This window comes from Salvelinus fontinalis, chromosome 8, assembly GCF_029448725.1.
Source record: "Salvelinus fontinalis isolate EN_2023a chromosome 8, ASM2944872v1, whole genome shotgun sequence".
Classification (NCBI taxonomy): Eukaryota; Metazoa; Chordata; class Actinopteri; order Salmoniformes; family Salmonidae; genus Salvelinus; species Salvelinus fontinalis.
This window is the reverse complement of record NC_074672.1, coordinates 46,473,717-46,484,774: the sequence shown is the minus strand read 5'-3', so window position 1 is coordinate 46,484,774 and position 11,058 is coordinate 46,473,717. Positions and strand designations below refer to the sequence as shown.

General features: G+C 49.7%; 1 protein-coding gene across 1 annotated transcript in view; it reads left to right on the top strand.

The window, feature by feature from the left end:
* The window catches only part of LOC129861510 (laminin subunit alpha-5-like), a 155,113-nt gene that overhangs the window by 141,877 nt on the left and 2,178 nt on the right, over positions 1-11,058 (top strand). Inside the window, exons 72-76 of the mRNA XM_055932887.1 lie at positions 3,548-3,749; positions 4,034-4,186; positions 5,523-5,682; positions 5,948-6,172; positions 6,568-6,687. Of these exons, the coding sequence (XP_055788862.1) occupies positions 3,548-3,749; positions 4,034-4,186; positions 5,523-5,682; positions 5,948-6,172; positions 6,568-6,687 (860 nt within the window). The remainder of the gene's footprint in view (positions 1-3,547; positions 3,750-4,033; positions 4,187-5,522; positions 5,683-5,947; positions 6,173-6,567; positions 6,688-11,058) is intronic.

Below are 11,058 nucleotides of genomic sequence, written 5' to 3'. Positions count from 1 at the left end.
CTCACCTGTCTCTGTCCCGTCTCTCCCACCTGTAACTCACCTGTCACTGTCCCGTCTCTCCCACCTGTCACTGTCCCGTCTCTCCCACCTGTAACTCACCTGTCACTGTCCCGTCTCTCCCACCTGTAACTCACCTGTCACTGTCCTGTCTCTCCCACCTGTAACTCACCTGTCTCTCTCACCTGTCACTGTCCCGTCTCTCCCACCTGTCACTGTCCCGTCTCTCCCACCTGTCACTGTCCCGTCTCTCCCACCTGTCACTGTCCCGTCTCTCCCACCTGTAACTCACCTGTAACTCACCTGTCACTGTCCCGTCTCTCCCACCTGTCACTGTCCCGTCTCTCCCACCTGTCACTGTCCCGTCTCTCCCACCTGTAACTCACCTGTCACTGTCCCGTCTCTCCCACCTGTCACTGTCCCGTCTCTCCCACCTGTAACTGTCCCGTCTCTCCCACCTGTAACTGTCCCGTCTCTCCCACCTGTCACTGTCCTGTCTCTCCCACCTGTAACTCACCTGTAACTGTCCCGTCTCTCCCACCTGTCACTGTCCCGTCTCTCCCACCTGTCACTGTCCCGTCTCTCCCACCTGTAACTCACCTGTCACTGTCCCGTCTCTCCCACCTGTAACTCACCTGTCTCTCCCACCTGTAACTCACCTGTCTCTGTCCCGTCTCTCCCACCTGTAACTCACCTGTCACTGTCCCGTCTCTCCCACCTGTCACTGTCCCGTCTCTCCCACCTGTAACTCACCTGTCACTGTCCCGTCTCTCCCACCTGTAACTCACCTGTCACTGTCCTGTCTCTCCCACCTGTAACTCACCTGTCTCTCTCACCTGTCACTGTCCCGTCTCTCCCACCTGTCACTGTCCCGTCTCTCCCACCTGTCACTGTCCCGTCTCTCCCACCTGTCACTCACCTGTCACTGTCCCATCTCTCCCACCTCTAACTCACCTGTCACTGTCCCGTCTCTCCCACCTGTAACTCACCTGTCACTGTCCCGTCTCTCCCACCTGTAACTCACCTGTCACTGTCCCGTCTCTCCCACCTCTAACTCACCTGTCACTGTCCCGTCTCTCCCACCTGTCACTGTCCCGTCTCTCCCACCTGTCACTGTACCGTCTCTCCCACCTGTCACTCACCTGTCACTGTCCCGTCTCTCCCACCTCTAACTCACCTGTCACTGTCCCGTCTCTCCCACCTGTAACTCACCTGTCACTGTCCCGTCTCTCCCACCTGTAACTCACCTGTCACTGTCCCGTCTCTCCCACCTGTAACTCACCTGTCACTGTCCCGTCTCTCCCACCTGTCACTGTCCCGTCTCTCCCACCTGTAACTCACCTGTCACTGTCCCGTCTCTCCCACCTGTCACTGTCCCGTCTCTCCCACCTGTAACTCACCTGTCACTGTCCCGTCTCTCCCACCTGTAACTCACCTGTCACTGTCCCGTCTCTCCCACCTGTAACTCACCTGTCACTGTCCCGTCTCTCCCACCTGTAACTCACCTGTCACTGTCCCATCTCTCCCACCTGTCACTGTCCCGTCTCTCCCACCTGTAACTCACCTGTCACTGTCCCGTCTCTCCCACCTGTCACTGTCCCGTCTCTCCCACCTGTCACTGTCCCGTCTCTCCCACCTGTAACTCACCTGTCACTGTCCCGTCTCTCCCACCTGTCACTGTCCCGTCTCTCCCACCTGTAACTCACCTGTAACTCACCTGTCTCTCCCACCTGTCACTGTCCCGTCTCTCCCACCTGTAACTCACCTGTCACTGTCCCGTCTCTCCCACCTGTCACTGTCCCGTCTCTCCCACCTGTAACTCACCTGTCACTGTCCCGTCTCTCCCACCTGTAACTCACCTGTTACTGTCCCGTCTCTCCCACCTGTAACTCACCTGTCACTGTCCCGTCTCTCCCACCTGTAACTCACCTGTCACTGTCCCGTCTCTCCCACCTGTAACTCACCTGTCACTGTCCCGTCTCTCCCACCTGTAACTCACCTGTCACTGTCCCGTCTCTCCCACCTGTAACTCACCTGTCACTGTCCCGTCTCTCCCACCTGTAACTCACCTGTCACTGCCCCGTCTCTCCCACCTGTAACTCACCTGTCACTGTCCCGTCTCTCCCACCTGTAACTCACCTGTCACTGTCCCGTCTCTCCCACCTGTAACTCACCTGTTACTGTCCCGTCTCTCCCACCTGTAACTCACCTGTCACTGTCCCGTCTCTCCCACCTGTAACTCACCTGTCACTGTCCCGTCTCTCCCACCTGTAACTCACCTGTCACTGTCCCGTCTCTCCCACCTGTAACTCACCTGTCACTGTCCCGTCTCTCCCACCTGTCACTGTCCCGTCTCTCCCACCTGTAACTCACCTGTCACTGTCCCGTCTCTCCCACCTGTAACTCACCTGTTACTGTCCCGTCTCTCCCACCTGTAACTCACCTGTCACTGTCCCGTCTCTCCCACCTGTAACTCACCTGTTACTGTCCCGTCTCTCCCACCTGTAACTCACCTGTCACTGTCCCGTCTCTCCCACCTGTAACTCACCTGTTACTGTCCCGTCTCTCCCACCTGTAACTCACCTGTCACTGTCCCGTCTCTCCCACCTGTAACTCACCTGTCACTGTCCCGTCTCTCCCACCTGTAACTCACCTGTTACTGTCCCGTCTCTCCCACCTGTAACTCACCTGTCACTGTCCCGTCTCTCCCACCTCTAACTCACCTGTCACTGTCCCGTCTCTCCCACCTGTAACTCACCTGTCACTGTCCCGTCTCTCCCACCTGTAACTCACCTGTTACTGTCCCGTCTCTCCCACCTGTCACTGTCCCGTCTCTCCCACCTGTAACTGTCCCGTCTCTCCCACCTGTAACTCACCTGTCACTGTCCCGTCTCTCCCACCTGTAACTCACCTGTCACTGTCCCGTCTCTCCCACTTGTAACTCACCTGTCACTGTCCCATCTCTCCCACCTGTCACTGTCCCGTCTCTCCCACCTGTAACTGTCCCGTCTCTCCCACCTGTAACTCACCTGTCACTGTCCCGTCTCTCCCACCTGTAACTCACCTGTCACTGTCCCGTCTCTCCCACCTGTAACTCACCTGTCACTGTCCCATCTCTCCCACCTGTCACTGTCCCGTCTCTCCCACCTGTAACTCACCTGTCACTGTCCCATCTCTCCCACCTGTCACTGTCCCGTCTCTCCCACCTGTAACTCACCTGTCACTGTCCCGTCTCTCCCACCTGTCACTGTCCCGTCTCTCCCACCTGTAACTCACCTGTCACTGTCCCGTCTCTCCCACCTGTCACTGTCCCGTCTCTCCCACCTGTAACTCACCTGTCACTGTCCCGTCTCTCCCACCTGTAACTCACCTGTCACTGTCCCGTCTCTCCCACCTGTCACTGTCCCGTCTCTCCCACCTGTAACTCACCTGTCACTGTCCCGTCTCTCCCACCTGTCACTGTCCCGTCTCTCCCACCTGTAACTCACCTGTCACTGTCCCGTCTCTCCCACCTGTAACTCACCTGTCCCCTTCTCCACCCCCCCCCCAGGCCTCACATCTCCATGGGTCTGCGTGTGAACTCGTCAGACGGCCTGGTGTTCTATGTGTCAGGATCACTAGGACGTTCTAGTAGCGGCTCTGTGATGACCCTCTCTGTCTCAGACGGTCACCTGCTGCTCCTCATCAACGGAGGAAAGAGGAAGACCACCATCCGCAGCCACAGGAAGTACGACGACGGACAGTGGCACACGGTAGGTCATGTAATAAAGACACGATCATTGTCACGTACAGTGGAACAGATCCTGGTATTTAGATTCTTTATTTCAATATAAAAAATCACATGCGTCGAATACAACAGGTGAAAATGCTTACTCACAAGCCCTGCTCTGCAGTATGGGAAGTATCTGTCTTATGTTGCCCGACTCTGTAGTCTCATCATCGCTTTGTCCCTTCTTTCCTGATTTCTAAATAAAGATTTAGACTGAGGTTTCTGTGTATCTGACTTGCGTATCTGTGTATGTGTGTGTTTGTTCAGGTGTTTGTGAAGAGGGAGGGAGAGAAGGTCGGTTTGATCGTTGATGGGATCGATGCCCAGTCTAAGAGGGTCTCAGGGGGGGAGAAGAACCAGCTCAGTCCCCCGCTCTACATCGGAGGAGTTACCTCAGCACTCACCAGCTCACTTCTCTCGGTAATACAGCCTTTCCTCCCCTCTCCTTTCCTCTCGGTAATACACCTTTCCTCCACTCTCCTTTCCTCTCGGTAATACAGCCTTTCCTCCCCTCTCCTTTCCTCTCGGTAATACAGCCTTTCCTCCCCTCTCCTTTCCTCTCGGTAATACAGCCTTTCCTCCCCTCTCCTTTCCTCTCGATAATACAGCCTTTCCTCCCCTCTCCTTTCCTCTCGGTAATACAGCCTTTCCTCCACTCTCCTTTCCTCTCGGTAATACAGCCTTTCCTCCCCTCTCCTTTCCTCTCTGTAATACAGCCTTTCCTCCACTCTCCTTTCCTCTCGATAATACAGCCTTTCCTCCACTCTCCTTTCCTCTCGGTAATACAGCCTTTCCTCCCCTCTCCTTTCCTCTCGGTAATACAGCCTTTCCTCCCCTCTCCTTTCCTCTCGGTAATACACCTTTCCTCCCCTCTCCTTTCCTCTCGGTAATACAGCCTTTCCTCCCCTCTCCTTTCCTCTCGGTAATACAGCCTTTCCTCCCCTCTCCTTTCCTCTCGGTAATACAGCCTTTCCTCCCCTCTCCTTTCCTCTCGGTAATACAGCCTTTCCTCCCCTCTCCTTTCCTCTCGATAATACAGCCTTTCCTCCACTCTCCTTTCCTCTCGGTAATACAGCCTTTCCTCCAATCCTTTCCTTTCCTCTCGATAATACAGCCTTTCCTCCCCTCTCCTTTCCTCTCGATAATACAGCCTTTCCTCTGCTCTCCTTTACTCTCCTTTCCTCTCGGTAATACAGCCTTTCCTCCAATCCTTTCCTTTCCTCTCGATAATACAGCCTTTCCTCCCCTCTCCTTTCCTCTCGATAATACAGCCTTTCCTCCACTCTCCTTTCCTCTCGGTAATACAGCCTTTCCTCCAATCCTTTCCTTTCCTCTCGGTAATACAGCCTTTCCTCCCCTCTCCTTTCCTCTCGGTAATACAGCCTTTCCTCCTTTCCTTTCCTTTCCTCTCGATAATACAGCCTTTCCTCTGCTCTCCTTTACTCTCCTTTCCTCTCGGTAATACAGCCTCTCCTCTGCTTTCCTTTACTCTCCTTTCCTCACATCCCATTCACAGCAGAATAATTCAGAATTAGACATATCAATACCAAATTTGTCTTTCTTTTTCATTGTGTCTCCTCATCTCCTTCTCCGAGAAGGTCCAAGTTCCCTCCCCTCTCTAATTATTCTCCTATTCTGTTTTGAGAAAGAGACAAGGAAAGAGGAGTTAAATAAGACATACAACGTAAGTGAATATAGAAAGACATAATACTCTGGTATTTAGTTCCTTGACAATCGTCTGTTTCCCTCCATGTAGGTGCCAGGTCCAGGAGGGTTTGTGGGCTGTGTGAGGGACCTGGAGCTGAATGAGGAGAGCCCAACCAGTCCCTCCACCAGCCTGGGGGTTGTACCCTGCTTCCAGACCGCTCTGCAGCCCGGGGCATACTTCTCTTCCCAGGGAGGACACATGGCCATAGGTATAGACTACCTCCTCTCTTCTTGCTGTCGAACTCTGTTACACCTTCTCTGAAACAATTTTGATTAAATTGGATACTTTTGAAAATTTTGGATTGGATTTTTTTTAACAAAAATCTGTAAAGATTTGGTACATTGATATTATAATTTATTTTTTTCAACCAAAATAATAATCGACGGAGAAAAAAAAGCTGAATTCCAGAATTATGAGACAACACAACAAAAGACACATGACCGTGTCAAGTCTGAGTCTCTCTCTCTGTCTAGATGAGTCCCTGATGTTGGGCCGGAACCTGGAGGTCCAGCTGGAGGTCAGGCCGGTGTCAGACTCTGGTCTCCTGTTGCATGCTGGTTCCAGGGCAGGACGACAGCTCAGCCTCTACCTCTATCAGGGAGCCGTAACTGTCACAGTAAACAGTGGCAACGGAGAGTTCTACACCTCCTTCACACCAGAGGAATCCTTGTGTGACGGACGCTGGCACAGTATCACAAGTGAGTGTTATATTGTACACACACACACACACACACACACACACACACACACACACACACACACACACACACACACCACACACACACACACACACACACACACACACACACACACACACACACACACACACACACACACACACACACAATTTGATGTTTAAAGGAATAGTTTCACCTTCTTTAGCACTGTAACATCCTGTCATTCGAGATTTGCAACAATATGATATTAGTGTTTAAAATTCTCGAATAATTGTATTTTTTGTTTCTTGATTGATTGATTGGTTTCTTGATTGGTTAATTGATTGGTTGATTGATTGATTGGTTAATTGATTGGTTGATTGATTGATTGGTTGATTGGCTGAGTGATATGTTGTGTTCTGGTGTTCTCCCTGTAGTTGTGAAGAAGAGCAACGTGCTCCAGCTCCATGTGGATGCAGCCAGTGAACACAGTGTGGGGCCCAAACAAGGCCGACCATCGGGGGCCAAGGAGGCTGTGTACCTGGGGGGAGCACCAGGTGAGGACACCCCATGGAGATACGATAGAGCTTTTCAACTGTCAAAAGAATAACACGTACCAAATGCACGTGTAAACCAAAAGGTTCCCCAGTAAACATCAGCCGTTGCAGCACGCCATGTTTGCTTTGTTAGTTGGCTAGCTAGCTCAAAATGACAAGTTCATAACCAAAAAACTGAACAAAACTAGTTATATACACACATTGACTTGTTGCTACCAGTTCGCTCCACTAAACAAACGATCAAATAATGTTAGTTTCCCTTTTTATTATCCGTTTTCTCTGGTGGTGTTAGCTACATTTGGCTAGCACAGCAAATAACCGCAAAGCTAGCGTGCGTTCAAGTTCGAGAAAGATCAGCTTACCTCATTAGCTAGTTAGCTAGATTAATTTATCTCACGACAGCCATTAATATAACTAAACTAAATGTAGCTAGCTAGATTAATTTATCTCACGATAGCCATTAATATAACTAAACTAAATGTAGCTAGCTAGATTAATTTATCTAACGATAGCCATCAATATAACTAAACTAAATGTAGCTAGCTAGATTAATTTCTCTCACGATAGCCATCAATATAACTAAACTAAATGTAGCTAGCTAGATTAATTTCTCTCACGATAGCCATCAATATAACTAAACTAAATGTAGCTAGCTAGATTAATTTATCTCACGATAGCCATCAATATAACTAAACTAAATGTAGCTAGTATACGAGTCCAATGTTTAACGGCCACATTGTTTAAATCAAAAGTTAGCTAGCAGCAGTAATTACCTCACAATCAACCCCTCTCTCTCCCCTCACCAATCTGTCTTCTTCCTCCAAAACACAACTATATTTTACCCAGGTGCATTGGAAAGGGGTCAGTTGTACAACTGAATGCCTTCAACTGAAATGCGTCTTCCTCATTTAACCCAACCCCTCTGAATCAGAGAGGTGAGGGGAGCTGCCTTAATCGACATCCACGGCGCCCGGGGAACAGTGGGTTAACTGCCTTGCTTAGGGGCAGAGCGACAGATTTTTACCTTGTCAGCTCAGGGATTCGATCCAGCAACCTTTCGGTTACTAGCCCAACATTCTAACCGCTGGGCTACCTGCCGCCCCACTTAGTTTCAGTTAAGAAACATACTGTAGTTGTAATGAACTGCTAGCTTGTGCTAGGCATGTATTTATCGTCCTCAAGTTACGAGACCTAGCTAGCTCTTTGTTTACATGTAGCTAGTAGAGCTAGACAATAATACAAATGCCAGCGCTGACACCTTGTGGTGATAATGTTGAACTGCATATAACTACACAGCATGAAGCAAACACATTGCAACTTTATTTCAAGCAACATGTATTTTGAATTTAAATTAAATTAACCTTAAAATATTCCTTTCTGCACATCACCTCGTGATGGTGATATTTTGTTAATAATGTCTCTCTCCTGAGCATGTCATCCTTAAGGCCTACCTTCATTGTGGGGCGGCAGGTAGCCTAGTGGTTAGAGCGTTGGACTAGTAACCAGCAGGTAGCCTAGTGGTTAGAGCGTTGGGCCAGTAACCAGCAGGTAGCCTAGTGGTTAGAGCGTTGGACTAGTAACCAGCAGGTAGCCTAGTGGTTAGAGCGTTGGACTAGTAACCAGCAGGTAGCCTAGTGGTTAGAGCGTTGGACTAGTAACCAGCAGGTAGCCTAGTGGTTAGAGCGTTGGACTAGTAACCAGCAGGTAGCCTAGTGGTTAGAGCGTTGGACTAGTAACCAGCAGGTAGCCTAGTGGTTAGAGCGTTGGACTAGTAACCAGCAGGTAGCCTAGTGGTTAGAGCGTTGGACTAGTAACCAGCAGGTAGCCTAGTGGTTAGAGCGTTGGACTAGTAACCAGCAGGTAGCCTAGTGGTTAGAGCGTTGGACTAGTAACCAGCAGGTAGCCTAGTGGTTAGAGCGTTGGGCCAGTAACCAGCAGGTAGCCTAGTGGTTAGAGCGTTGGACTAGTAACCAGCAGGTAGCCTAGTGGTTAGAGCGTTGGACTAGTAACCAGCAGGTAGCCTAGTGGTTAGAGCGTTGGACTAGTAACCAGCAGGTAGCCTAGTGGTTAGAGCGTTGGGCCAGTAACCAGCAGGTAGCCTAGTGGTTAGAGCGTTGGACTAGTAACCAGCAGGTAGCCTAGTGGTTAGAGCGTTGGACTAGTAACCAGCAGGTAGCCTAGTGGTTAGAGCGTTGGACTAGTAACCAGCAGGTAGCCTAGTGGTTAGAGCGTTGGACTAGTAACCAGCAGGTAGCCTAGTGGTTAGAGCGTTGGACTAGTAACCAGCAGGTAGCCTAGTGGTTAGAGCGTTGGACTAGTAACCAGCAGGTAGCCTAGTGGTTAGAGCGTTGGACTAGTAACCAGCAGGTAGCCTAGTGGTTAGAGCGTTGGACTAGTAACCAGCAGGTAGCCTAGTGGTTAGAGCGTTGGACTAGTAACCAGCAGGTAGCCTAGTGGTTAGAGCGTTGGGCCAGTAACCAGCAGGTAGCCTAGTGGTTAGAGCGTTGGACTAGTAACCAGCAGGTAGCCTAGTGGTTAGAGCGTTGGACTAGTAACCAGCAGGTAGCCTAGTGGTTAGAGCGTTGGGCCAGTAACCAGCAGGTAGCCTAGTGGTTAGAGCGTTGGACTAGTAACCAGCAGGTAGCCTAGTGGTTAGAGCGTTGGACTAGTAACCAGCAGGTAGCCTAGTGGTTAGAGCGTTGGACTAGTAACCAGCAGGTAGCCTAGTGGTTAGAGCGTTGGACTAGTAACCAGCAGGTAGCCTAGTGGTTAGAGCGTTGGACTAGTAACCAGCAGGTAGCCTAGTGGTTAGAGCGTTGGACTAGTAACCAGCAGGTAGCCTAGTGGTTAGAGCGTTGGACTAGTAACCAGCAGGTAGCCTAGTGGTTAGAGCGTTGGATTAGTAAACGGAAGGTTGGCAAGATCAAATCCACGAATTGACAAGGTAAAAATCTGTCGTTAACCCACTGTTCCTAGGCTGTCATTGAAAATAAGAATTTGTTCTCAGCTGACTTGCCTAGTAAAATTCAAAATTTAAATTACAAGGCTAGGGCCTGCACTAATTAATTTCATGACGGCATGTACAGTAGCTGTAGTAGTCTAATCTGGCATCCTTCGACATGGTTAGCCTCATTATGAGTCTAATCTGGCATCCTTCAACATGGTTAGCCTCATTATAAATCTAATCTGGCATCCTTCGACATGGTTAGCCTCATTATGAGTCTAATCTGGCATCCTTCGACATGGTTAGCCTCATGAGTCTAATCTGGCATCCTTCAACATGGTTAGCCTCATTATGAGTCTAGTCTGGCATCCTTCGACATGGTTAGCCTCATTATAAATCTAATCTGGTATCCTTCGACATGGTTAGCCTCATTATGAGTCTAATCTGGCATCCTTCGACATGGTTATACTCATTATGAGTCTAATCTGGCATCCTTCGACATGGTTAGCCTCATTATAAATCTAATCTGGTATCCTTCGACATGGTTAGCCTCATTATGAGTCTAATCTGGCATCCTTCGACATGGTTAGCCTCATTATAAATCTAATCTGGTATCCTTCGACATGGTTAGCCTCATTAATTAATGAAAAGACAAACCCACTTTGCTCTGCCTTTTTGGGTCGGGGGTGCTGGCCGCGGGAAGATATTTTGGGTTGGGGATGCTGCTAATGTTACTATACATGCAGGCAATGCAGCCCGCTGCGATGCTTCTTTGGGGAAATCTATCAACTTACATTTTCTAAAATAGATTCATCCCTGGTGGTAAGGGAATAAATACTATGGTCAAAAACCAACTAGGATCCCCCCAGTCAGTGGCCAAAGAAAATGAGCATTTGCTAACAAGTCGGTTACGACGCCGAAATAGTCCGGTCAAGACCCTGGTGAGGATGACGAGCACGCAGATGAGCTTCCCTGAGACTGTTTCTGACAGTTTGTGCAGAAATTCTTTGGTTGTGCAAACCAACAGCTGTCCGGGTGGCTCGTCTCAGACGATCCCGCAGGTGAAGAAGCCAGATGTGGAGGTCCTGGGCTGGCGTGGTTACACGTGATCTGCGGTTGTGAGGTGGACGTACTGCCAAATTCTCTAAAATGATGTTGGAAGTGGCTTATGGTAGAGAAATTAACATTAAATTATCTGGAAAACAGCTCTGGTGAATATTACTCCAGTCAGCGTGCCGATTAGACACTCCCTCAACTCTTGAGACATCTGCGGCATTGTGTTCTGTGACAAAACTGCACATTTTAAAGTGGCCTTTTATTTCCACCAGCACAAGTTGCACCTGTGTAATGATAATGCTGTTTAATCAGCTTCTTGATATGCCACAGCTGTCAGGTGGATGGATTAACTTGGCAAAGGAGAAATGCTC